The 25,502-nt window shown below is 47.4% G+C and overlaps 1 protein-coding gene across 1 annotated transcript in view; it reads right to left on the bottom strand.

Moving 5' to 3' along the window:
* Window positions 1-25,502, bottom strand: part of LOC117972030 (butyrophilin subfamily 1 member A1-like) — a 52,418-nt gene that overhangs the window by 6,917 nt on the left and 19,999 nt on the right. Inside the window, exons 4-10 of the mRNA XM_059035686.1 lie at window positions 24,406-24,687; window positions 22,829-22,936; window positions 22,699-22,725; window positions 22,090-22,116; window positions 17,013-17,042; window positions 16,846-16,872; window positions 15,796-16,374 (exon numbers count right to left, since the gene is read on the bottom strand). Coding sequence (XP_058891669.1) covers window positions 15,796-16,374; window positions 16,846-16,872; window positions 17,013-17,042; window positions 22,090-22,116; window positions 22,699-22,725; window positions 22,829-22,936; window positions 24,406-24,687 — 1,080 coding nt within the window. The remainder of the gene's footprint in view (window positions 1-15,795; window positions 16,375-16,845; window positions 16,873-17,012; window positions 17,043-22,089; window positions 22,117-22,698; window positions 22,726-22,828; window positions 22,937-24,405; window positions 24,688-25,502) is intronic.

The raw sequence follows: 25,502 nt of genomic DNA, 5'->3' as shown, positions 1-25,502 counted from the left end.
TAAACATCTACTTGCTGAAGCGGTTTTTATTTTAGCCAGCGAGGTGTTCACTTGTGGCAGCAGCAATGCACTAGCAAAAGCCACAAGGCAGTGATGTCAGCTCCCTAGCAACAAGCCTGTTGGGAGTGGATTCTTTCAATGAAGCGGGTTTGTGCATTTGAGGTTTGCCTTCACTGGACTGCAAAATTTCAAAAAAACATCACACAAAGAAAAACCACCCTTACTTCCTCAGCTACCTCTCCCTAATGGGGAGCTGAGGCCTCCTTTTATGTCAGGTGGCTGGGTGCTGATTGATTGCACCGTGTAACATATTTTTCTTTTTTTGGTTCCTGGGTAGTAAGTGTTATTTCCTAATTGCTTATGCCTCAAAAGTATAGAAAATGGCTATTATTCCCCACAAACTTTGCTTTTGTGACCAGGACAGTGATTTTGAAATTTACCTATTTTCCAGAACATTCCAGATAGATTCAGTGCTGAGTAAACTTGGAGTAACTTCTAGAACTTTCCAGTAATATAAATAGTAGTATAAATACAGGAGCCTTAACCCCACCAGTTCAGTTTAGTTCCAGCTGCCTAAGTGGATACATATCTGCATTTTTCTGAGATGGCATCAAGGTCATAGGAGACTTCAAAATGGTGGCATTCCTGATGGGTCTCCAAGGCGGTTTTACCAAGTTTCCCTGCTATCTTTGCCTTTGGGACAGCAGGGACACCAAGGCGCACTACCACAGGCGGGACTGGCCACAGCGGACCGAGTTCTCTGTGGGGAGGAACAACGTCAAGTGGGAGCCACTGGTGGACCCCCGGAAGGTGCTGATGCCACCACTGCACATCAAATTGGGCCTTATGAAACAATTTGTCAGAGCTCTAGATAAGGAGTCGGCAACCTTCAAGTACCTTCAAGACTTCTTCCCTAAGCTGTCTGAGGCAAAGGTCAAAGCCGATGTCTTCGTCGGACCACAGATAAAGAAGATCCTGGAGCGCAATGAATTCCCCAAGAAGCTCACTAGTAAGGAGAAAGCGGCTTGGAACAGCTTTGTCGCAGTGGTTCGGGGCTTCCTGGGCAATCACAAGGCCGAAAACTATGTGGAGCTGGTTGAGACTCTGGTGAAGAACTACGGTACAATGGGCTGTAGGATGTCCCTCAAAGTCCATATCCTTGATGCTCATCTTGATAAATTCAAGGAGAACATGGGAGCGTACTCGGAGGAGCAAGGCGAGCGCTTCCACCAGGATATACTGGACTTTGAACGCCGCTACCAAGGACAGTATAACGAGAACATGATGGGAGACTACATTTGGGGGCTGATTCGTGAAAGTGATTTACAGTATAATCGTAAATCTCGAAAAACTACTCACTTCTAAATCTTCTGTAGTCATTTTTGTATTACTTTAGTATAAATACATATTAATTTGGATTCATATGTTGTTTTTTTCTGACTTTATGTGAACGAAAAGACACAAATTCGCCCGTTTTCTCATTGGAAATAGGTAAATTTCAAAATATCACTGTCCTGGTCACAAAAGCAAAGTTTGCGAGGAATAATTGCCATTTTCTATACTTTTGAGGCATAAGCAATTAGGAAATAACACTTACTACCCAGGAACAAAAATTGTGTTAGATAGTGTTGTTAATAATTCCCACCTGACACAATAAACCTGGGCAGGAAGGGAATTTAACCCCATCCCTGCCAATATTTACAAGGTCAGAGCCCTGCTCTGCCACACACCTCCCCCCACGTACAAAGTATGCAGGCTGCAATCGGTCAAACTCCCCCCGCCCCCTTTGAACCCAAGCCCTCCCCCCCAAGAGTCCCCTTATGTCCCTCGGGTGGGCTATTTCAGCGGGCGGTGGTGGGCGGGGTTGATGTCGGATCCCCCAAGCTTTCTTCAATGGCGGGGGCCCCGGACCTTCAAAGCACGTGAACGCTGGCAGGAAACCTGGACCCTCCAGCAGGAGCAGCGCTGGTGGCACCTCTGGTGGTGGAGGCGGGAACGGCGGCCCGTCTCCCTCTGGTGGCGGAGGCGGGAACGGTGGACCCTCAGGAACAGCAGGCGGACCCTCGGGAACAGCAGACGGAGACGACGGACCCTCGGGAGCAGCAGACGGAGACGACGGACCCTCAGGAACAGCAGGCGGACCCTCGGGAGCAGCAGACGGAGACGACGGACCCTCAGGAACAGCAGGCGGAGACGGCGGACCCTCAGGAACAGCAGGCGGAGACGGCGGACCCTCAGGAACAGCAGACGGACCCTCAGGAACAGCAGGCGGAGACGACGGACCCTCAGGAACAGCAGACGGACCCTCAGGAACAGCAGGCGGAGACGACGGACCCTCAGGAACAGCAGGCGGAGACGGCGGACCCTCAGGAACAGCAGGCGGAGACGGCGGACCCTCAGGAACAGCAGACGGACCCTCAGGAACAGCAGGCGGAGACGACGGACCCTCAGGAACAGCAGGCGGAGACGGCGGACCCTCAGGAACAGCAGGCGGAGACGGCGGACCCTCAGGAACAGCAGACGGACCCTCAGGAACAGCAGGCGGAGACGACGGACCCTCAGGAACAGCAGGCGGAGACGGCGGACCCTCAGGAACAGCAGGCGGAGACGGCGGACCCTCAGGAACAGCAGACGGACCCTCAGGAACAGCAGGCGGAGACGGCGGACCCTCAGGAACAGCAGGCGGAGACGGCGGACCCTCAGGAACAGCAGGCGGAGACGGCGGACCCTCAGGAACAGCAGGCGGAGACGACGGACCCTCAGGAACAGCAGGCGGAGACGGCGGACCCTCAGGAACAGCAGGCGGAGACGACGGACCCTCAGGAACAGCAGGCGGAGACGACGGACCCTCAGGAACAGCAGGCGGAGACGACGGACCCTCAGGAACAGCAGGCGGAGACGGCGGACCCTCAGGAACAGCAGTCGGAGACGGCGGACCCTCAGGAACAGCAGACGGACCCTCAGGAACAGCAGGCGGAGACGACGGACCCTCAGGAACAGCAGGCGGAGACGGCGGACCCTCAGGAACAGCAGACGGACCCTCAGGAACAGCAGGCGGAGACGACGGACCCTCAGGAACAGCAGGCGGAGACGGCGGACCCTCAGGAACAGCAGGCGGAGACGGCGGACCCTCAGGAACAGCAGACGGACCCTCAGGAACAGCAGGCGGAGACGACGGACCCTCAGGAACAGCAGGCGGAGACGGCGGACCCTCAGGAACAGCAGGCGGAGACGGCGGACCCTCAGGAACAGCAGACGGACCCTCAGGAACAGCAGGCGGAGACGACGGACCCTCAGGAACAGCAGGCGGAGACGGCGGACCCTCAGGAACAGCAGACGGACCCTCAGGAACAGCAGGCGGAGACGGCGGACCCTCAGGAACAGCAGGCGGAGACGGCGGACCCTCAGGAACAGCAGACGGACCCTCGGGAGCAGCAGACGGAGACGACGGACCCTCAGGAACAGCAGGCGGAGACGGCGGACCCTCGGGAACAGCAGACGGACCCTCGGGAGCAGCAGACGGAGACGACGGACCCTCAGGAACAGCAGGTGGAGACGACGGACCCTCGGGAACAGCAGGCGGAGACGGTGGCAACTCCGGCAACGGCAGCTCCTCCAGTGGAAACGGCTCCAGCCACTCCGGCATCGGCAGTGGTGGCTGTGGCCATTCTAGCGGCCTCTGAGGTGGGGCTGGCACCTCCTGCCATCGCAGTTGGGTCGCCTCCACTGAGCTCCTCTCAGCAGCATGTGCAAGGGCTGCTGAGGGGGTGCAGCCTTCTCCCTTTCCGGTTCTCTGGTCCGTGGTTCCTCCACTTCCGGTTCTCTGGTCCGTGGCTCCTCCCCTTATGGCTCTCTGGTCCGTGGCCCATGCCCTTCTGGCTCTCGAGTCTGTGGCCCCTGCCCTTCTGGCTCTCGAGTCCGTGGCCCCTCCCCTTCTGGCTCTCGAGTCCGTGGCCCCTCCCCTTCCGGCTCTCGGGACGGCGGCTCCTCCCCTTCCGGCTTTCGGGTCTGTGGCTCCTCCCATTCCAGCTCTCGGGTCCGTGGCTCCTCCACCCCCTCTGGCTCTCAGGTCCGTGGCTCCTCCACCCCCTCCGGCTCTCGGGACGGCAGCTCCACCCCCTCCGGCTCTCGGGACGGCAGCTCCACCCCCTCCGGCTCTCGGGACGGCAGCTCCACCCCCTCTGGCTGCGAAGGCGGCAGGGGCTCCTCCCCTTCTGGCTGCGAAGGCGGCAGGGGCTCCTCCCCTTCTGGCTGCGAAGGCGGCAGGGGCTCCTCCCCTTCTGGCTGCGAAGGCGGCAGGGGCTCCTCCACTTCTGGCTGCAGCGGGGGAACCAGCAGGCATGCTCCCTCTGCTGGTGGCGCCGATGGAGGCAGAACCAGCAGGTACTCTGCTGGTGGAGGTGGGAGCAGCAAGTCGTCCTCCCATGGAGGTGGAGGCGGAACCAGCAGGTACTACATAAGAAAGTTTACAAACGAGAGGAGGCCATTCAGCCCATCTTGCTCGTTTGGTTGTTAGCAGCTTATTGATCCCAGAATCTCATCAAGCAGCTTCTGGAAGGATCCCAGGGTGTCAGCTTCAACAACATTATTGGGGAGTTGGTTCCAGACCCTCACAATTCTCTGTGTAAAAAAAGTGCCTCCTATTTTCTGTTATGAATGCCCCTTTATCTAATCTCCATTTGTGACCCCTGGTCCTTGTTTCTTTTTTCAGGTTAAAAAAGTCCCTTGGGTCGACATTGCCTATACCTTTTAGGATTTTGAATGCTTGAATCAGATCACCGCGTAGTCGTCTTTGTTCAAGACTGAATAGATTCAATTCTTTTAGCCTGTCTGCATACAACATGCCTTTTAAACCCGGGATAATTCTGGTTGCTCTTCTTTGCACTCTTTCTAGAGCAGCAATATCCTTTTTGTAACGAGGTGACCAGAACTGAACACAGTATTCTAGGTGAGGTCTTACTAATGCATTGTAGAGTTAACATTACTTCCCTTGATTTAAATTCAACACTTCTCACAATATATCCAAGCTTCTTGTTAGCCTTTTTTATAGCTTCCCCACATTGTCTAGATGAAGACATTTCTGAGTCAACATAAACTCCTAGGTCTTTTTCATAGTTCCCTTCTTCAATTTCAGTATCTCTCATATGATATTTATAATGCACATTTTTATTGCCTGCATGCAATACTTTACACTTTTCTCTATTAAATTTCATTTGCCATGTATCTGCCCAGTTCTGAATGCTGTCTAGATCATTTTGAATGACCTTTGCTGCTGCAACAGTGTTTGCCACTCCTCCTATTTTTGTGTCGTCTGCAAATTTAACAAGTTTGCTTACTATACCAGAATCTAAATCATTAATGTAGATTAGGAATAGCAGAGGACCTAATACTGATCCCTGTGGTACACCACTGGTTACCTCACTCCATTTTGAGGTTTCTCCTCTAATCAGTACTTTCTGTTTTCTACATGTTAACCACTCCCTAAACCATGTGCATGCATTTCCTTGAATCCCTACTGCGTTCAGTTTGAGAATTAATCTTTTATGCGGGACTTTGTCAAAAGCTTTCTGGAAAGCTAAATAAACCATGTTGTATGCTTTGCAATTATCCATTGGCAATGTTGCATCCTCAAAAAAGTCAAGCAGGTTACTTAGACACGATCTCCCTTTCCTAAAACCATGCTGACCAGGATATTGTTACCATATAGGTAATTTTCCATTTTGGATCTTATTATACTTTCCATAAGTTTACATAAAATAGAAGTCAGGCTTATTGGTCTGTAGTTACCTGGTTCGGTTTTGTCTCCCTTTTTGTGGATCGGTATTACGTTTGCTATTTTCCAGTCTGTCGGTACAACCCCTGTGTCAAGAGACTGTTGCATGATCTTGGTTAGCGCTTTGTAAATAACTTCTTTCATTTCTTTGAGTACTATTGGGAGGATCTCATCCAGCCCAGGGGATTTGTTTATTTTAAGAACTCCTAGTCCCGTTAACACTTCTGCCTCTGTTATGCTAAAGTTATTTAAAACTGGATAGGAACAGGTCGACATGTGGGGCATGTTGTCTGTGTCCTCCTTTGTAAAAACCTGTGAAAAGTAATCATTTAATATATTTGCTATTTTTTTTGTTTGTCTATGATTTTGCCATTTGTGTCTCTTATACATTTAACCTCCTCTTTGAATGTTCTCCTGCTGTTATAATATTGGAAAAACATTTTGGAATTGGTTTTAGCCCCCTTAGCAATATTGATTTCTATCTCTCTCTTGGCCTTTCTAACTTCCTTTTTGACTTGTGTTTGCAGTTCCAAGTACTCTTTCTGTGTACTTTGTTTTTGGTCCCTTTTAAACGCTCTATAAAGTGCCTTTTTTCACTGAATATTTTTTTTAATTGATCTATTAAACCATTTTGGCCAGTTTGTTTTAGATTTAGATTTGTCTACTTTTGGGATGTAATTGTTTTGCGCCTCTAGTACTACATTTTTAAAAAACATCATTTTTCTGTGGATGTTTTCTCTATTTTACTCCAATCTACTTCTGTTAGTCTCTGTTTCATACCTTCATAGTTTGCTTTTCTAAAATTGTAAACCTTAGCTTTAGTCATTATTTTGGGGGTTTTAAAAACACTTCAAATGAGACCATGTTGTGGTCTGAGTTTGCCAATGGCTCTCTGACCTCTGTTTTAGTTATTCTGTCTTCGTTATTTGAAAAGACTAAATCAAGGCATGCCTCCCCTCTAGTCGGTGCCTTGACAAATTGCGTTAGGAAGCAGTCATTTGTCATTTCCACCATTTCAACTTCGTCTGTCGTGCTCCCCACCGGGTTTTCCCATTTTATATGGGGGAAGTTGAAATCCCCCATTAGTATGGCTTCTCCTTTGCTACACGCATTTCTAATGTCATTGTATAACAGATTATTTTGCTCTGCGTCTGAATTTGGCGGTCTATAGCATGCTCCTATTATTATGCCCTTTGAATTTTTGTCCATTATTCTGACCCATATTGATTCGGCGTTGTTTTCTTTGTCCAGATTTAACACCTGGGCTTCAAGACTATTTCTTATGTATAGCGCTACCCCTCCACCTTTTCTGTCCTGCCTGTCTTTCCTATACAGTGTGTACCCACTAATATTATATTTGTCTCCATCACTCTCAGGCAACCAAGTTTCTGTAACACCTATCACGTCGTAGTTACTTGTTAGTGCAGTAGCTTCAAGTTCTAACATTTTGTTTCTGAGACTTCTAGCATTAAGATAAATACATTTAATAGTTGTCTTACCTGAGTTGTTGCCCTTGTTTTGATGTGGTCTCCCTTCTGTTTTTTTGTTTTCTCCCCCCTTCCTTTCTAGACAATATGGAGTCCCCAACAATCATGACCTCCCTTCTTTTTGCTGCCTGGCCAGCACTGTTTACAGGGTCCTGGATGTTGTTCCTTTCATTCTCTTGATGTTGGTTTTGGTCATCTAATGTTGAAGTGGCTCAAATTTGTTGGATGTTTGGATTTCTGGTGGTTGTGTTTGACGAAGTTTCTTTTTTCCCCTGTTTCTGCCTATCTGAACCCAGCTGTTTCGACTCTCTTCCATCTCCCTGGTGGCTTTCAGTCTGCTAGGGGTGCAGACTTCCATGAATTGTGGGTGTGTCAGCTCCTCAAGCTCCTGTTGCTGTCTTATTTCCTGCAGCTCCATTTCTAACAGTCTTACTCGTTGAAGCAAGTCCTGGATCGTGCGGCACTTTACACACACTTGGTTGAGCTCTGTTGGATTTTCTCGGATTTCCCACATCATGCAGTTGTCACAGATTACTGGCTTGAAGACCATGTTTTATTTTATATATATTTTTTGGAAGTTCAGTTTAGCTTCTGCAGCTGTCAACCTGCTTTCAAACTGCTTTTCTAACTGTGATGTACTTGTCCGCTCGACACACAGTCCTCCCATGGAGGTGGAGGTGGAACCAGCAGGTATTCTCTCTCTGCTGGCGGATACCTGAGCTGTGGACGTTCAGCCTTCCCCCTCTTAGGCTGTGGACACACCAACTCCCCCCTCTTGGGCTGTGGACACACCGACTCCCCCCTCCTGGGCTGTGGACGCACCGACTCCCCCCTCTTGGGCTGTGGACGCACCGACTCCACCCTCTTGGGCTGTGGACGCACCGACTCCCCCCTCCTGGGCTGTGGACGCACCGACTCCCCCCTCTTGGGCTGTGGACGCACCGACTCCCCCGTCTTGGGCTGTGGACGCACCGACTCCCCCGTCTTGGGCTGTGGACTTTCGGGCTCCTCCCACTCAGGCACAGGACGTTCGGGCTCCTCCTACTCCATGTCTGTGTCCTGGAAGACCTCCAGGCAGTGGTGCTCCTCATGCCTGTACTGCATGCAGTGGGTGCACCACTCCTCTTCCTCCCATGCCTTCCTTCCTCTCTGCCTCCTTCTCCTCACCTCTGTTTGGGTGGGGCAGATGGCCATTGTGTGTCCAAACTCCCCACAACCAGGGCACCACTCATCTACTACGTAGATCGGGCCGATGTCCCCCGGTTGCAGCTGTTGCTGCTGCCTCTTGCAGCTCTTCCTCCTTTTTCCTTCCATCCTCCTTCTTCCTCACTCCGTCTCACTCCACACGTATTTAGAAAAAAAAAAAAACGTTCACAAAAAAAATATTTGCTATTCAAAAAAAAAAAAAAAATCCTGCAGTACTGCTCTGAGCCTCCCGGAGGTGCTATATCCCACCGCTGCCACCACATTTGACAGGATGGCGCAAGGGATGAGGCCCAGAGACAGACTGCTGTTCAAACAAAATACTTTTATTAAATAAAAGACTCAAAATAAACAGGCACGAGGGCCAAACAAAATGTTTTTTAAAAACACAAACAACAAACACAAAGTAAAACTTACAAAAAAATAAATCTTCCAGGCTGAGCTTTGCCTTCACTGGACTGCAAAATTTCAATTCCATTTGGATTCCATTTGGCATGAAGGTTTAAATTATAAAATTCTACAACGTGGTGCAGGGGGTAAAATTTACAACATAATAAAGTCAATGTACTCAGAAAACAAGTGCGGAATAAAAATTGGCAACAAAAGAACAGAATTCTTCACACAGGGTCGTGGAGTGAGACAGGGCTGCAGTCTGAGTCCAACACTGTTCAATATTTACATCAGTGAATTAGCAACGGTGTTGGAGCAGTCTGCAGCCCCTGGCCTCACTCTACACGACAAACAAATTAATTTCCTGTTCTACACAGATGACCTGGTCCTGCTGTCGCCCACAGAGCAGGGGCTACAGCAGAGCCTGTCACTGCTAGAGCAGTACTGTTACACCTGGGACCTGACAGTAAACATGAAAAAGACCTGAATTATGATCTTAAAAAGGCCAGAGCTCAAAGAAGCAGGTCCCACTTCACTCTACACAACACCACCCTAGAACACACCATACAATACACAGTATATACCTAGTCCTGACCATCAGTGCATCAGGGAGCTTTAACCTGGCAGTGAATGCACTAAAAGGAAAAGCCTGCAGAGCTTTTTATGCCATCAAAAGGAGGCTTTATAAAATAAATATACCTGTCAGAATCTGGCAAATATACATTTGGCAGTGTTATCCATCCCATTGTGCTATATGGAAGTAAGGTATGGAGTCCAGTAACTCAACAAGATTATATAAAATGGGATAAACATCCAGTAGAAACCCTGCATGCTGAATTCTGCAAAAACACATTACAGGTAGAGCAGAAAACACCAAACCATGCATGCAGGGCTGAATTAGGCCACTACCCACTGCTCACCAGCATGGAAAAAAGAGCACTACAATTCTGGATGCATCTAAACAGAAGTGAGCCAGACTCCCTCCAGTACAAGGCCCTTCTAACCCAAGAGCTCAGCCCAGAAAAGAGTCCCCTCAGCCAGCTGGTCCTGAAGCTCACTACTAACCCACACTAACACTAACCAGCTTCAGGACAGCTCTGCTAAAGCACTGCCAATCAGAGTCAACCAAACTGTAACACAAATCAAAAACTCCCACATCTGGAACATTGGGACAAAGAAACGTGATTGCTATCGAGCCCTAAAAAGAGACTTTACTCTGGGAGGGTATCTCTTCACTGTCAGAGATACAAAGCAGAGGCAGATCCTGACCAAGTACAGGCTCAGTGACCATAGCCTGGCCATTGAAAAAGGCAGACACAGGCAACCTGGCTACCCAGAGAGAACAGGCTCTGTGGTCACTGTGAGACAGGAGAGGTCGAGACAGATGCACTTTCTCCTACACTGCGATAAATACTCCCAAACAAGGGACAAATTCCATAAAAAATACTATTTCCCTCCCACACTCCCACAATTGACTGACCCAGAAAAACTGGCAGTCCTACTGGGAGCGGGACACACAGCCCCACTGGCTGCCCAGTATGTGTGCGCCTGTCACAGCCTGAGGGACACACAGTGAACACTCTGCACGGGGGCGTTACTTCTATAACACTACTGTGTTACATTCTATATACCAGCGGCCATTATTATTATTACTGTTGTTATATTTGTTACAATTATTATTAATATCATAATTATGATCATTGTTATTATTTTTGTTGTTATTGTTATTGTAAATATATTGTTCATTTGATATGTAATGTAATTGCTTTGGCAATACTGCTGATGTCTGTCATGCCAATAAAGCACCTTTGAATTGAATTCAATTGAATTGAGAAGAGAGAGAGGGAGGGGGAGGAGAGAGAGGGAGGGGGAGGAGAGAGAGGGAGGGAGAGGAGAGAAGGGAGAGGGAGGAGAGAGAAGGGAGGAGAGGAGAGAGAGATGTGTGGAAGAGAGGCAAGAGGGAGGTAGAGGCTAGAGAGGGGAGATGAGCGAGAGGGAGGTAGAGGGGAGAGGAGAGGGAGGTAGAGGGGAGAGGAGAGTAGGGAGAGGAAAGAGAGGGAGGTAGAGGGGAGAGGAGAGTAGGGAGAGGAGAGAGAGGGAGGTAGAGGGGAGAGGAGAGTAGGGAAAGGAGAGAGAGGGAGGTAGAGGGGAGAGGAGAGAGAGGGAGGTAGAGGGGAGAGGAGAGTAGGGAGAGGAGAGAGGGAGGTAGAGGGGAGAGGAGAGTAGGGAGAGGAGAGAGAGGGAGGTAGAGGGGAGAGGAGAGTAGGGAGAGGAGAGGGAGGTAGAGGGGAGAGGAGAGTAGGGAGAGGAGAGAGAGGGAGGTAGAGGGGAGAGGAGAGAGAGAGGTAGAGGGGAGAGGAGAGTAGGGAGAGGAGAGAGGGAGGTAGAGGGGAGAGGAGAGTAGGGAAAGGAGAGAGAGGGAGGTAGAGGGGAGAGGAGAGAGAGGGAGGTAGAGGGGAGAGGAGAGGGTTGGGAGAGGAGACAGAGGGAGGTAGAGGGGAGAGGAGAGTAGGGAGAGGAGAGAGAGGGAGGTAGAGGGGAGAGGAGAGTAGGGAAAGGAGAGAGAGGGAGGTAGAGGGGAGAGGAGAGAGAGGGAGGTAGAGGGGAGATGAGAGTAGGGAGAGGAGAGAGGGAGGTAGAGGGGAGAGGAGAGTAGGGAGAGGAGAGAGAGGGAGCTAGAGGGGAGAGGTAGGGAGAGGATAGAGAGTGGAGAGGAGAGTAGGGAGAGGACAGAGGGGTAGAGGAGAGGGAGGGAGAAGGGGGAATGATGGAGGGAGGAAGGGAGGGGAGAGGGGAGGGGGAGGGAGTGGACGGAGGAAGGGAGGGAGGGGGGAGGGGAGGGTATGAGGGAGGGAGAGGAGGGGCATTTGCACATAAACATAATTAGGGCTTCGGATTTCAGTTTTTTCACACTGAGTTTTCTCATCTCCTTAAGAATTTAAGCAATTCGTGCTTCTCAATCACAACTGTACAATTGATTGAATTTACAGTTTTTTTCTATTAAATGGGCTTTTAAATCGTAAGTCTTACTTTTTCATTGCAAAGCATAAGCGACTCATCTTTATTAATGGCAATACAGTCACGCACAGCGATTGTAATAAAGTGTGTCCAGCATAAAATACTTTATTGTTCATTCTAGCTTCAATAAAGAGGAGTCTCTTATTAACATGTCACAATCTCGTTTGCACGTCCTGCTTGTAATGAAAATGAAGGCTTGGCTGATTTAAAAGCCCATTTAGTTGTTTCACAGAATTGATCGAGTTTACTATGAACACGTTTCTCAGTTGTGATTGAGAGACACAAACTGCTTCACAGGGATCAGATGAATTCTTAAAGCACAGTAGAAAAGTCGGGTAAAACACTGACAATCAGAAGCCCAGCCTGGGATATGCATCCCCACTGAGGAGAAGAGGAGAAGAGAGAAGGATAGAGGGAGGGGTACACTCATGAGGGGAGAGGTGCAGACAGGCTCCAGATTGTGATACATTAATAATGTGTATAAAAAATGTCTGTACCAAGTTTCATCACAATCAGATCAGCAGTTCTCTAGATGCATGTCAAAGTGTAACATATGGAGCCCTGCAGTGTCTACATGTGATCTTCACTTCACAGTGAGTTCACAATCTGGGGCTATAACTTAACACACTTTCTCCTCTCCTTTTCAATGTTACCTTTGGGAGGCACACGAGGCCGGCGTTAGCTGAGCTGAGAGTGCACAGAGGTTTAAATTGGGCAGAATGTAAATATAGATGTAAACACAGTGCATGAGACGGGGCTCCTCGCTGTTCTTTTACCCTTTAAAAAAAATACTTGTGACTTGTGTTCTTTTGGTTTAATAAAGTTCTTAATGTTAATATTAGTATATCCTATATCAAGATCGGTCGACCACTAAAAAAAACATATTTCTATATAATTAATACAATGAGGTCTGTATCAGTCTAGTTCAGTGATGAAGGCACGGATGTGCTGAGACGCGTTGTTTGTATAATTTTATATAAATAAAATGAACTGAATTTTGAAGATGTCCATCTTAAACGACATGGTGAGTGTGTGGCCGATAATACACATTTTGATACTATATATATATATATATATATATATATATATATATATATATATATATATATATATATTAAAACGCGAGAAAGAATACACATTCTAATATAACTATCAGTCAAATACATCGGATTGACAGTGTTTTCACATTAGCTCTAAACAAGGTCCTGTGATGTTTTGTTTCTGCGAGCTGCTGTAAATGTCTCCGTCCTTTAAAAATGAAAACGCCCGTCTCAGTAACATCACACACAAAAACAACCAATCAGACAGTGAAGTTCAACCCCTCCCCTATCCAATGATATGAGTTAACAAGCTGTACTACAAAGTATGGTGTCCCAGCAAGTCAAAGAAACAAAGTGTGTTTTAATTGTGTTTACCCGATCACGGGCCCAGAATGACACTTCAGTATGATCGTGTTACACCATCACGTCCTTAAAGGGTTAATGGCAGTGTCAGAGACAACAACTAGAGTTTCTGAGTCCGGATTGCTGCTTATTACAATTTAATTCATCTCACATTCTCTGTTTATTTCAATATCCTACCACCACATTCCAGCCCTGGGGATTCAAAAGCAAAAAAAGCAAAACACTTCTTCACTGTATTAGTGCTGTCAAACACGTTAGCTTGACGGCACAACAGTATCTACAGAAGGATATAACTGAGGGAACAAAATGTTATTTTAAGTAAAATGCTGAAGTAAATGTATTTTTTAAACTCATGTTTAAATGTAATGGCTCTAAAGCATCGACACCTCCTCTCAGCCGCGCAGTCTGGGAAGCGAAGCGTCAGTGAGCTTTCACAATGCCACTCCCCGGAACTACATCCCTCTTCTCTGAGTGGACAGCTAAACCGAGATCCCTGCTAATCATTGGATGCTTCAAGTGTCCATTAAAAGAAATTATTTATGTTATGAACTGGGGTGATTCCACCTATCACTCTCCATTTTGTTTTATTAAATCTTGAGGCAGCCAATGACATCGCGAGCAGGAAGGGACTTTTTAGTGAATTGGAACCCTCCAGCCGAAAGTGAAATATGGGGACGGGTATTTAGTTATGATCAGTGATAATAAGCTCAGTTACCCGGAGATCGTTGAAAGATGAGACTCAATGGAAAACCGACAGAAAGGCAGGTATGAGTCACAGCCAGATAATATGTACCCTCGCTGCCTGGATGAAAAATGCTTTCCTGTTAGAAATATACTGACGGTACACATTAGCATCATTTTTTTTATTGGTGCGCGTGCGTACCTGCGTAGGAGGTGAACCCCTGCCTATCAGCACCCAGACATTTTTATGAACCCTTTCAGAATGTTCAATTTAAAACTAAATAGCTGCACAACTAAAATCTCATCATAGTTATTTTTTAGACACTTCATAGTGTGTAGAATGATTTGCGATCCTAATGAATATCACTACGCTGTATCAGCATCATGCACATCCCTATTTAAAACAGAACATGTGTGAAGAGACAGGCAGGTATTATTATTATTATTATTATTTTATTTCTTAGCCGACGCCCTTATCCATGGCGACTTACAATTGTAACAAGATATCACATTATTTTTACATACAATTACCCATTTATACAGTTGGGTTTTTACTAGAGCAATCTAGGTAAAGTACCTTGCTCAAGGGTACAACTGCGGTGTCCCCCAACCGGGATTGAACCCACGACCCTCCGGTCAAGAGTCCAGAGCCCTAACCACTACTCCACACAGCTGGAAGCGTGACACAATCCTCACACTGTGTGAAGAGTCAGGCAGGTACACATGGAGGTGTGACACAATCCTCACACTGTGTGAAGAGTCAGGCAGGTACACATGGAGGTGTGACACAATCCTCACACTGTGTGAAGAGTCAGGCAGGTACACAGCTGGAAGTGTGACACAATCCTCACACTGTGTGAAGAGTCAGGCAGGTACACAGCTGGAAACATGACACAATCCTCACACTGTGTGAAGAGTCAGGCAGGTACACAGCTGGAAGTGTGACACAATCCTCACACTGTGTGAAGAGTCAGGCAGGTACACATGGAGGTGTGACACAATCCTCACACTGTGTGAAGAGTCAGGCAGGTACACATGGAGGTGTGACACAATCCTCACTCTGTGTGAAGAGTCAGGCAGGTACACATGGAGGTGTGACACAATCCTCACACTGTGTGAAGAGTCAGGCAGGTACACATGGAGGTGTGACACAATCCTCACACTGTGTGAAGAGTCGGGCAGGTACACAGCTGGAAGCATGACACAATCCTCACACTGTGTGAAGAGTCAGGCAGGTACACATGGAGGTGTGACACAATCCTCACACTGTGTGAAGAGTCAGGCAGGTGCACAGCTGGAAGTGTGACACAATCCTCACACTGTGTGAAGAGTCAGGCAGGTACACAGCAGGAAGTGTGACACAATCCTCACACTGTGTGAAGAGTCAGGCAGGTACACATGGAGGTGTGACACAATCCTCACACTGTGTGAAGAGTCAGGCAGGTACACATGGAGGTGTGACACAATCCTCACACTGTGTGAAGAGTCAGGCAGGTACACAGCTGGAAGTGTGACACAATCCTCACACTGTGTGAAGAGTCAGGTAGGTACACATGGAGGTGTGACACAATCCTCACACTGTGTGAAGAGTCAGGCAGGTACACATGGAGGTGTGACACAATCCTCACACTGTGTGAAGAGTCAGGCAGGTACACAGCTGGAAGCATGACACAATCCTCACACTGTGTGAAGAGTCGGGCAGGTACACATGGAGGTGTGACACAATCCTCACACTGTGTGAAGAGTCAGGCAGGTACACGCTGTGTTTTGCCATCGCCTTCATTCCACAGTTAATTTAATTTAACAAGCATATCAGCCAAGTAGTAAAGTGAACCAGTACCTGATACAGCAAGAATCCATTTCCAGACTAGAAGTAAGAAAGAGCTGTCATTCATCTTCCCCGGGGACACCAGCACAAGGTCTTTGTATTCCAACGAACAGAAGAATGGATAGAGTTTCTCATTGGGATTGAACTCCATGTCAGTGAAAGTGTAGATGTGAGATCTGGTCTCCACATTGTAAAAGGAGAGCTGCCCTTCCTCATAATCCAGATACACCCCCAGCTTCTGGGGCTTCAGGCTCAGGGAGAGGGGGGTCGGGGGTTCAGTGAGAGCAATGAACCCATCTCCACTCCTCCACCACTCCACAGTCCAGTAACCCCGCTGGGGGGTCATGCTGAACTCCCCCTTCCTCTCGGCAGACTCTCTGCTGACTCCTAATCTCCATGGAGTATTCTCTCCCACCCCCAGCTCCCAGTAGTGTCTCCCTGAGGTGAAGCCCTCCCTGCCCAGCACACAGCGCCTGTAATCAAATCTCTGGGGATTGTTATGATCCTGCTTTTTCCTTCTCACTTGTTTCTCATCCACAGGCAGGGTGAGCCGGGGGTGAGCTGTATCAAGGTCCAGAGTCAAACTGTCAACTGTGAAGAAGAGAGGAGACAATAATAATAATAATAATAATAATAATAATAATAATAATAATAATAATAATCCATCCATCCATTATCTGTAACCGCGTAATCCTATAGAGGGTTGCGGTGAGCTGGAGCCTAACCCGACAGACACAGGGCACAAGGTGGGACTACACCCTGGACGGGACGCCAGTCCATCGCAGGGCAACTAAGGAGCAAATTAGAGAGGCCAATCCACCTAGCCAGCATGTCTTTGGACTGTGGGAGGAAACCGGAGTACCCGGAGCAAACCCACGGAGAACATGCAAACTCCACACAGACAGACACCTGAGGCCAGAATTGAACCCAGGACCCTGGAGCTGTGAGGCAGCAGCGCTAACCACTGTGCCACCAATAATAAGTAAACACAATGAGTGAGAGGGGCTTCTTGCTGTTCTTTTGCCCTCCACTGTGAAAGGAATCCATTGAAGAGACACATACCTGCTGAGGTGAGGATCCACTTCCATTCTAGAACACAGAAATAAAGAGAGCATTATTTTACAATCACTCCTCCTGTACTTTTTACAGTTCAGAATGTGTAGCACACACTAAGCGGCAGGGCTGTACTGGGGTGAGTCAGGCTGTGGATTTCCACACAGTCTACATACCTGATTTAAGGACCTCTCGCTTTACAGACTCTGTGAAAAGAAGAGAGCTGGATTACATTCTGCACACTGAGGTGTAAAATCTATTGCACACTATTGTGGAGAGCTGCATGTAAATACAGTAGGGTTGCCAGGGGTGACAGAAAACAGAGAAATGGATTCCTCTACCAGCTTGGCTTGTTCTGACAGCCCCCCACCTCCCCGATAGCCAGCACACATCTCTCCAGAGAAATGAACTCCTTTGTCAGAGCCCTATGCAGTTCAGTAATATCCTCCTCCAGCTCTCTCATCGCCTCGCTAGTGCTCTTTGTAGCATTCATAGTGTACTGTTGACAAAACAGTCGGGTCTGAACTTTACTCACGTCCCACCATTGCCTTATTGATAAAAAAAAGCCCCTTTCTGCCTCTTTCATCGTTCCTAAAATAATTTAAAACATTTAAAAAAAAATGACTGTCTTAAAAGTTTAGTATAAAATGCCAATTGGAAGAATAAACACATTCAGTAGGGATAATCATATTCAAACTGACCAAACTATGATCAGATAGACCTGTGGGATGAATAGTACATTTAGAAAAATAATTTAAATGATGCTTAAACACATAAAATGTATCTAGTCGAGCTAAACATATATTCCCATGGCTCCCCTTCGCCCAGGTATAGTGCTTAACATCAGGATTCATTACATTCCACACATCCTCCATAGCATGCGCTGTTAAATCACTAACCAGCTTCTTAACTGACCTGGGGTGAGGCTCTGGGCTATTTCTGTCTAGCTTGTCGTCAACTGTACAATTAAAATCACCAGCTAATAAAGCCACTTTTTCAGTCTGACTCTGGGCTATAACTCCATTTGAGAGTCTGAAAAAACAGCACCCTCTCTCTCCCATCGTTTCCCATCTGTAATAGGGGGGGATCTGGACTGACTATCTGACACATGCGTGGGACTGCAGGTAGAGGGCAGCAGTCTCGCAGGATCCGCCTGTCGGTCATGGCGATGACGCGGAGAGGTGGGGAAGAGGGTGTGTGTGCTTTCCCTCTCTCTGAGTGGCTGAGGTGCAGGCCTTGGGAGACTGCTCGGCCCATAAGAACTACGCTTGGTTGTGCACTCGGGTGGCTGTGTTGGGGAATGAATGAACTGTGACACTGACAGAATAGGTCAGCTTAAAAGATAAGGACCAGGCAAGCCTGGTTGGGGAAAACAGCCTGCCTTAAAATAATTTGAAAAAAAACAGAAGAAATAATTACGTACCTGAGGGGACGTTTTCTAGCTATACGGGGAACTCTGGCCACCCCAGTGTATAGGAATACTTGAGCGTAGGTCGGAGGCTCGTTCTGACCTGCTTAGCGGCAGTGGGGGCACTGCGTAAGCAGTACTTTTGTTTGTAGTTTTATTACTGTGTTTCATTTTCCCTTTTTCTTTCGCCTTCTGTTTTCATTATTATTTTTGAGCACTTGTATGTGCACAGAACGGTATACCTGTATTGGTAACCCCGTGGTCCTGTTTTACTGTCGACAGTATACAGACCATGGACAACAGCGCCCTCTGCGGGCTAAAATAAATAAAAAAAGAAAAAGAAATAAAACTGGGCACCTGTGCGGTGTTTGCAAATAAAACCTTCTGTCTCCCGTGTCAGTGAATACCCCTACCCTTCCACACGTGGGATTCACTGACACTGCCCAACCCAAGCAGTGCAGTAGTCAAGGGAGTCAGAATGAACCTGCAGCAATTCGCCGCAATGATGGACCTCCTGCACCAAACCCTGACTGAAATAGGGCAGGGGAGTGTAAGAGCTGCTGCGCCCGACCCAGTGCTACAGCGGCCAACAAAAATGACGGCAGAGGATCGGCCGGACGCTTGCCTGGAGGCGTTCGAGGCAATGGCGATCTCTGCCGGATGGGCCCAAGAGCATTGGGCTAGCTACCTCCTGCCCCAGCTGACGGGGGAGGCGCAGGCGGCGGCGAGCACCCTGGATCCGGTGGCAAGGATGGAGTACCCCATGTTAAAAGCTGTCATCCTCAACCGCGTGGGTGCTACTCCAGAGGGCTACCGCTGCAAATTCTGGGAGGAGAGTTTCTCTGCGGGGGAACACCCCAGGGCCATCGCACACCGATTGTAAGATTACGCCCGGGGATGGTTGAACCCGGGAGCCACCACCACTGCCAGGCTGGTGGAGGTAGTTGTGGTCGAGCGGTTCCTGCAGTGCTTGGCTCCGGAACCGCGTGTGTGGGTGCAACGGCAGGCACCCGCCACCCTAGAGTTGGCGATCCAACTGGCAGAGCAGTACCAGGCAGCGGAACGAACGCCCGCTAAGCTGCCTGGAAACAGTGCTACTCCAGCATCACCCCCTGTACTGGCCCCAGGGAGGGCGAAGGGACTGGGGGGGGGGAGGGGTAGCCAGGTCTTTGGACAGAGTGTGGCGGTGGGAGCTCCCGGCCCGAGAACTGGGGCAGAGTGGGGTCACCCACGGGCTGCGGCGGTGTTGGACCGGGGTCTCGCGCGGCCACTCTACCGTCAAGTCCCTTTGATGGCTCTTGTGTCTCAACCTCCTGCTGAAGCTTCTTGGCGAGAAACCAGTTCACTGATGTGTGGAACAAGCTGGGAGGTGAGCCACATCGACCGGGATTGCCCTGCTATGGGATGTGAGGTCATTCGACCAGGTAAGACTGTTCCATTCCATCAGTCACTCCAGCAGACAGGTTTTGTGATTCCTGTGTCAGTGGATGATACACAAGCCCAGGCTCTCTTAGATTCAGGGTGTAGTCAGTCCCTAATATAAGAGAGCTTGATCTCACCGGGGCATAAGCAAATAACGGGACAGGTGCATATTAAATGTATTCATGGGGATGTGCGCACTTATCCCAAAATGTATGTAAATCTGAAAATTGGCCAGCAGGTGACGCGAGTGCAGTTGGGTTTGTGTCCTTGATTGCCGGTACCGGTAGTTCTGGGACGGGACTGCAAGCAGTTTAAAGATTGGTTGGCTGCTGTGACGGCCCGGTCCTCCTTATTGGCTAAGAAAGGAGAAGTAATTGGCGAAATCTTTCCCTTTCGTAACCCGGATTGCTATTGCCATAGATTTAGACCCCTTCACAAATAACATGGCAACTCCAGCACTGAAATTAATTTCATGACTAATAATAACCTCCCCTTCTCAATCCTGAATCCACTCAGATTTATTATTATCATCTGTATGGGTCTCTTGGAGCACGGCAACATTAACTTTCTTTTGGTTTAAATATTCAAACAGAGCTGCTCTCTTTGCACAATCTCTACCTCCACTTATATTTAAAGTTCCTATATTAAGAGTCTGCATTGTAGGGTTGAAAAAAGAGATGCACTGGAAAGTACAAACAATAGTAAAAACGTACAAAAGAAAAGGCGTATATGTCATTCCTGCTTAGAGAGGCACAAACTTTGCTTATTACATTTTTAATTGATCTCTTTCTCTTTGCTCTTCATGCCCAATACAGCTGCATTGCGTCTAACTTGATGTGCAGAATTTAAGAACAATTTTAAATCAGGGAAGTGCTCAATAACTTGAATCCCTCTTTTCCCTTTAACTGAGCTTTAAAATGCCCGAATGCTTTCAGCACTATACCCCCTCTCTCGCTTGCTGACTAGCCGACAGATCAGAGCTAAATGAAGAGTCAGTATCACTGCCCCCGTCTTTGCTAAAATTGCCACCACTGACCTCTGTGCTGTGTGTTTGAGCGCAGTCCATTCTCACAGACAGCTCACTCTCTGATTCATCAGCCCAAATGACCCCAGCCTCAGAAACAAGGCTGCGTTTCGCTGTAATACTGTGTCTGTTTTTAGACTTTCTTTTCCCTTTGGAGAGTTTAAACTCACCCGCTTCCGTCTCTTTCTCCAACACTAAAACTGCAGCCTCATTATGTTCTGTGATTCCCTCAATCTGTTCTCTCCCCTCACTACCCTGTCCCTCACCTGACAACCCCACTTCAAGTATCTCTCCAGCCCTGGTCACAATCACAGCTTCTCCTGTTCTCCTGTCTATTTCAGATGGTTCCTGCAACTCACTTTCACCTTCTACCACACCAGACTCAACCAAACCAGGTTGGAGCTTTTCAGTCTCTCGCTCCGCTCTTCTATCTACAGCGCTGTGAGCTGAGAGTCTGATGGGCTCCCCAGTGGCTTCTTCCCTCTCGCTTTCAGTTTCTCCTACAGTCCTCTTGCAGTTCTTCACAATATGCCCTTTATGGCCACATTTAAAACATTTCATTTGTTTCAGAAGAAGCAAAAACTATGTATTCGCTACCATCCACCCAAAACCTGAAAGCTACTTTTAGCTCTCCATTCAGGTTGTTCAGAAGCATATATAACTGTCTTCTGAAAGAAACTACGTGCTTTAACTCAGGGGATTTACAACTCAGAGGAATCATTGTAATGCTTGACATTATTTTCCCATGACGGCTTAGCTCTCTCACTATAAATTAGTATTTTCAGAAAAGGAGAAATATTAGAATTTTTTTTTTTCCTAGCGGAAGCCGCAACAGGCAGAACAGACACTAACACTCTGTCAATAACCAAACCTTGCTGAACAATTTCCAAAACTAATGTTTCATTACTCAGGAACACAACAAACTTGTTAATACGTGAAGCCGACTTGATATTCTCACACCTGATTACTTTTCCAGGTTCGACCACACATTTCTCAACAGGGACTACAATTTTTATACCATTTCTCTGTGTAATATTTTCAAAACTGGGACTTGATCCCCCCCCCCCCCCCCCGACTTTGGCCATCACGACCGTTAATTTATAAAAGACCCAACTACTAATCAGTTTCTTTTTACAAAACCATGACATAAGAAACAAAGGATGAAAAGTGAAAAAGAAGAAAAAAAACAGGGGAGAACCCCTCACTCACTCTGAGCTCCACACTCTGCACATGGGCTGCAAGCACTCCCGACAGACACAGCGACAGACAGACAGCATGAGTAGATAGATAGATAGATAGATAGATAGATAGATAGATAGAGATAGATAGATAGATAGATAGATAGATAGATAGAAACATTTACAGTAATTCTACAAATAGTTATGAAAACAGTTCTTACCAAGTTCCTCATGAAGGCGCTGAGCAGCTAAAAAAAATGAATCAGACAGTACAGATTAAAATGAATCAGACAGATAGTGTGTGGTTATTTCAGCTCCAGTACAGATTAAAATGAATCAGACAGAACAGTGTGTGGTTATTCCAGCTACAGTACAGATTAAATTGCAGTATGAAAAACACAACCATCTAAATGAACAGGATGTCTATGTGAAAATGAATCTGCTATCTGCAAAGAATATGAAACATACAAACTAAAATTGTTACAATTTTCAACACCCCTCCATAAGGAGATATTTATATTCCTAAACTTGTGTCCAAAAAAAAAAAAAAAAAAATTTAAATTTAAATTTGAATAGATTAATTGATTTAACCAGGAGATTTAATGTATTAATTAATTTAATCAGGTCTCGTTTACAAGAGGGTCCTGGAAACAATAAAATAACAATTGCAATGTATAAAAACAATTATATTTATTATTATTTATAATCATTTCTAATGTGCTGGATTTCAGGTCCAGGGATGTCTTTATTTATGGGTGAGGTAGTTTAAGATACTGCTGCAGAAACCTGGAATGGGTTTTCAGCATCTCTTCATTAAGTGCTTTACTTACCCATCGGCTCAAACTTCCTCTCCATGGCTAGAAGAAAAACAGAACAGTCCATATTATTGTAAACCTGTTTGACATGTTTAAAATGCACAGAGCTATATGAAATGCCTCATGATAATGATAAAGTTCATACCATCCATTCTTCTCCATTGGATCACCAGCAGAGGAATGGCTCCAATACTGAGAGCTAAAGTCAAAAAGAAAGCCACCATCCATCCAGAGACTCCTGGGAAAAAATCACCTGGAAAACAACACAGCAGCTCAACACACTGGAACACACACACCCCTCCCAACACTGAACCACATCCCCTCAGTGAGCATTCCACACACCCCTCCCAACACTGAGCCACACCCCTCATAGTGAGCATTCCACACACCCCTCCCAACACTGAGCCACACCCCTCATAGTGAGCATTCGACACACACCTCTCCCAACACTGAGCCACACCCCTCATAGTGAGCATTCCACACACCCCTCCCAACACTGAACCACATCCCCTCAGTGAGCATTCCACACACCCCTACCAACACTGAGCCACACCCCTCAGTGAGCATTCCACACACCCCTCCCAACACTGACCACACCCCTCATAGTGAGCATTCCACACACCCCTCCCAACACTGAGCCACACCCTCTCATAGTGAGCATTCGACACACACCCGTCCCAACACTGAGCCACACCCCTCATAGTGAGCATTCGACACACACCTCTCCCAACACTGACCACACCCCCTCATAGTGAGCATTCCACACACCCCTCCCAACACTGAGCCACACCCCCTCATAGTGAGCATTCCACACACCCCCTCATAGTGAGCATTCCACACACCCCTCCCAACACTGAGCCACACCCCTCATAGTGAGCATTCCACACACACCTCTCCCAACACTGACCACACCCCCTCATAGTGAGCATTCCACACACCCCTCCCAACACTGAGCCACACCCCCTCATAGTGAGCATTCCACACACCCCCTCATAGTGAGCATTCCACACACCCCTCCCAACACTGAGCCACACCCCTCATAGTGAGCATTCCACACACCCCTACCAACACTGAGCCACACCCTCTCATAGTGAGCATTCCACACACCCCTCCCAACACTGAGCCACACCCCTCATAGTGAGCATTCCACACACCCCTACCAACACTGAGCCACACCCCCTCACAGTAAGTCCATTCCACACACCCCTCCCAACACTGAGCCACACCCCTCATAGTGAGCATTCCACACACCCCTCCCAACACTGAGCCACACCCCTCATAGTGAGCATTCGACACACACCTCTCCCAACACTGAGCCACACCCCTCATAGTGAGCATTCCACACACCCCTCCCAACACTGAGCCACACCCCTTCATTGATTCAGATATTGACTGGCCCACTAGTTCATGTAGTTGATTCAGATATTGACTGGCTCACTAGTTCATGTGTTTGATTCAGATATTGACTGGCCCAATAGTTCATGTGGTTGATTCAGATATTGACTGGCTCACTAGTACATGTGTTTGATTCAGATGTTGACTGGCCCACTAGTTCATGTGGTTGATTCAGATATTGACTGGCTCACTAGTACATGTGTTTGATTCAGATGTTGACTGGACCACTAGTTCATGTGTTTGATTCAGATGTTGATGCCCCATCATGGTGACTGTAATCTATGGTCAGTGTCAGTCAGGCTCAATCCCCAAAGATGTGATACTCACTGGATATGTGGAGTTTGGATTCCCAGTCTGGTTTGGGTGTTTTACTTCTAACCAGACAGGAGAACACGTTGGATTGCTGTTTGATTCTGATGTAGCTGCTGACACTGAGGAACCCCTGACTGTCGCTCAGCACTGTTGTGTTGGACAGTGATGTCACATCGTTTCCATCCCTGTCTCTCCAGATCACTTGAGGTTCAGGGCTCCACCCCTCTGATCTGCACACCAGCCGGGTCTGCTCTCCTTGTGTAGAGTCCATAGAGATTGAGGGCTGGGTCCCCAGAGCTGTCAGGGAATAGAGACAGTGAGACACACACAGATAGACTGTCAGGGAATAGAGACAGTGAGACACACAGAGATAGACACACCAGCCTGGTCTCCTTGTGTTATATGTAGGGCTCTACCCATTTAACGGCTGTGAAAAACGTGACAGGGATGATGAAATTCATTCTGCACCGGTCTGGTCTGTTTTGTGTACTTTTACTAAGGTGACCAGACGTCCTGTTTTGGATGGGACGTCCCACTTTTGGAACACTGGTCCCAGTGTACAATGACACTTGATGTGACTAAAGAAGGCTGAATGACCAATAGCATTAAAATGCAGCTGTATAGCACCGTTGCATACAATGACGTTTAAAATCAGAAGTTTTTTTTTTAATAACAACAACAGAAACGCAACAATCATAGAGCGATCCTCTGCATTTCAGTTTAATTTTCTTTTAGCGTTTCTACTTTGTTAGTCATAGGCTTTTGTTAACTTCAGGGCTTACATGTTTATATTTTGTCGTTTTTAACAAAACGTGAAATTTAAGATTTAAATAGCTGAAACCGTGAAATTTAAGATTTTTAAAATATTATGACTGTAAAATTTACGAAAATGTACCATGAATTTGGTAGGGCCCTAGTTATATGTCTATTATTGACTGAACTACTGTGTCAGTGCTGACATATCCAGTCCTGTGAGGATCCCAGCTCCCCTGTATTATATTATGAGTTACTGTGTCAGTGCTGACATATCCAGTCCTGTGAGGATCCCAGCTCCCCTGTATTATATTATGAGTTACTGTGTCAGTGCTGACATATCCAGTCCTGTGAGGATC

The sequence above is a fragment of the Acipenser ruthenus genome, chromosome 13, assembly GCF_902713425.1.
Source record: "Acipenser ruthenus chromosome 13, fAciRut3.2 maternal haplotype, whole genome shotgun sequence".
In the NCBI taxonomy this organism is placed as follows: Eukaryota; Metazoa; Chordata; class Actinopteri; order Acipenseriformes; family Acipenseridae; genus Acipenser; species Acipenser ruthenus.
The sequence above is the reverse complement of the archived record's forward strand: the minus strand, read 5'-3'. Positions and strand labels throughout refer to the sequence as shown.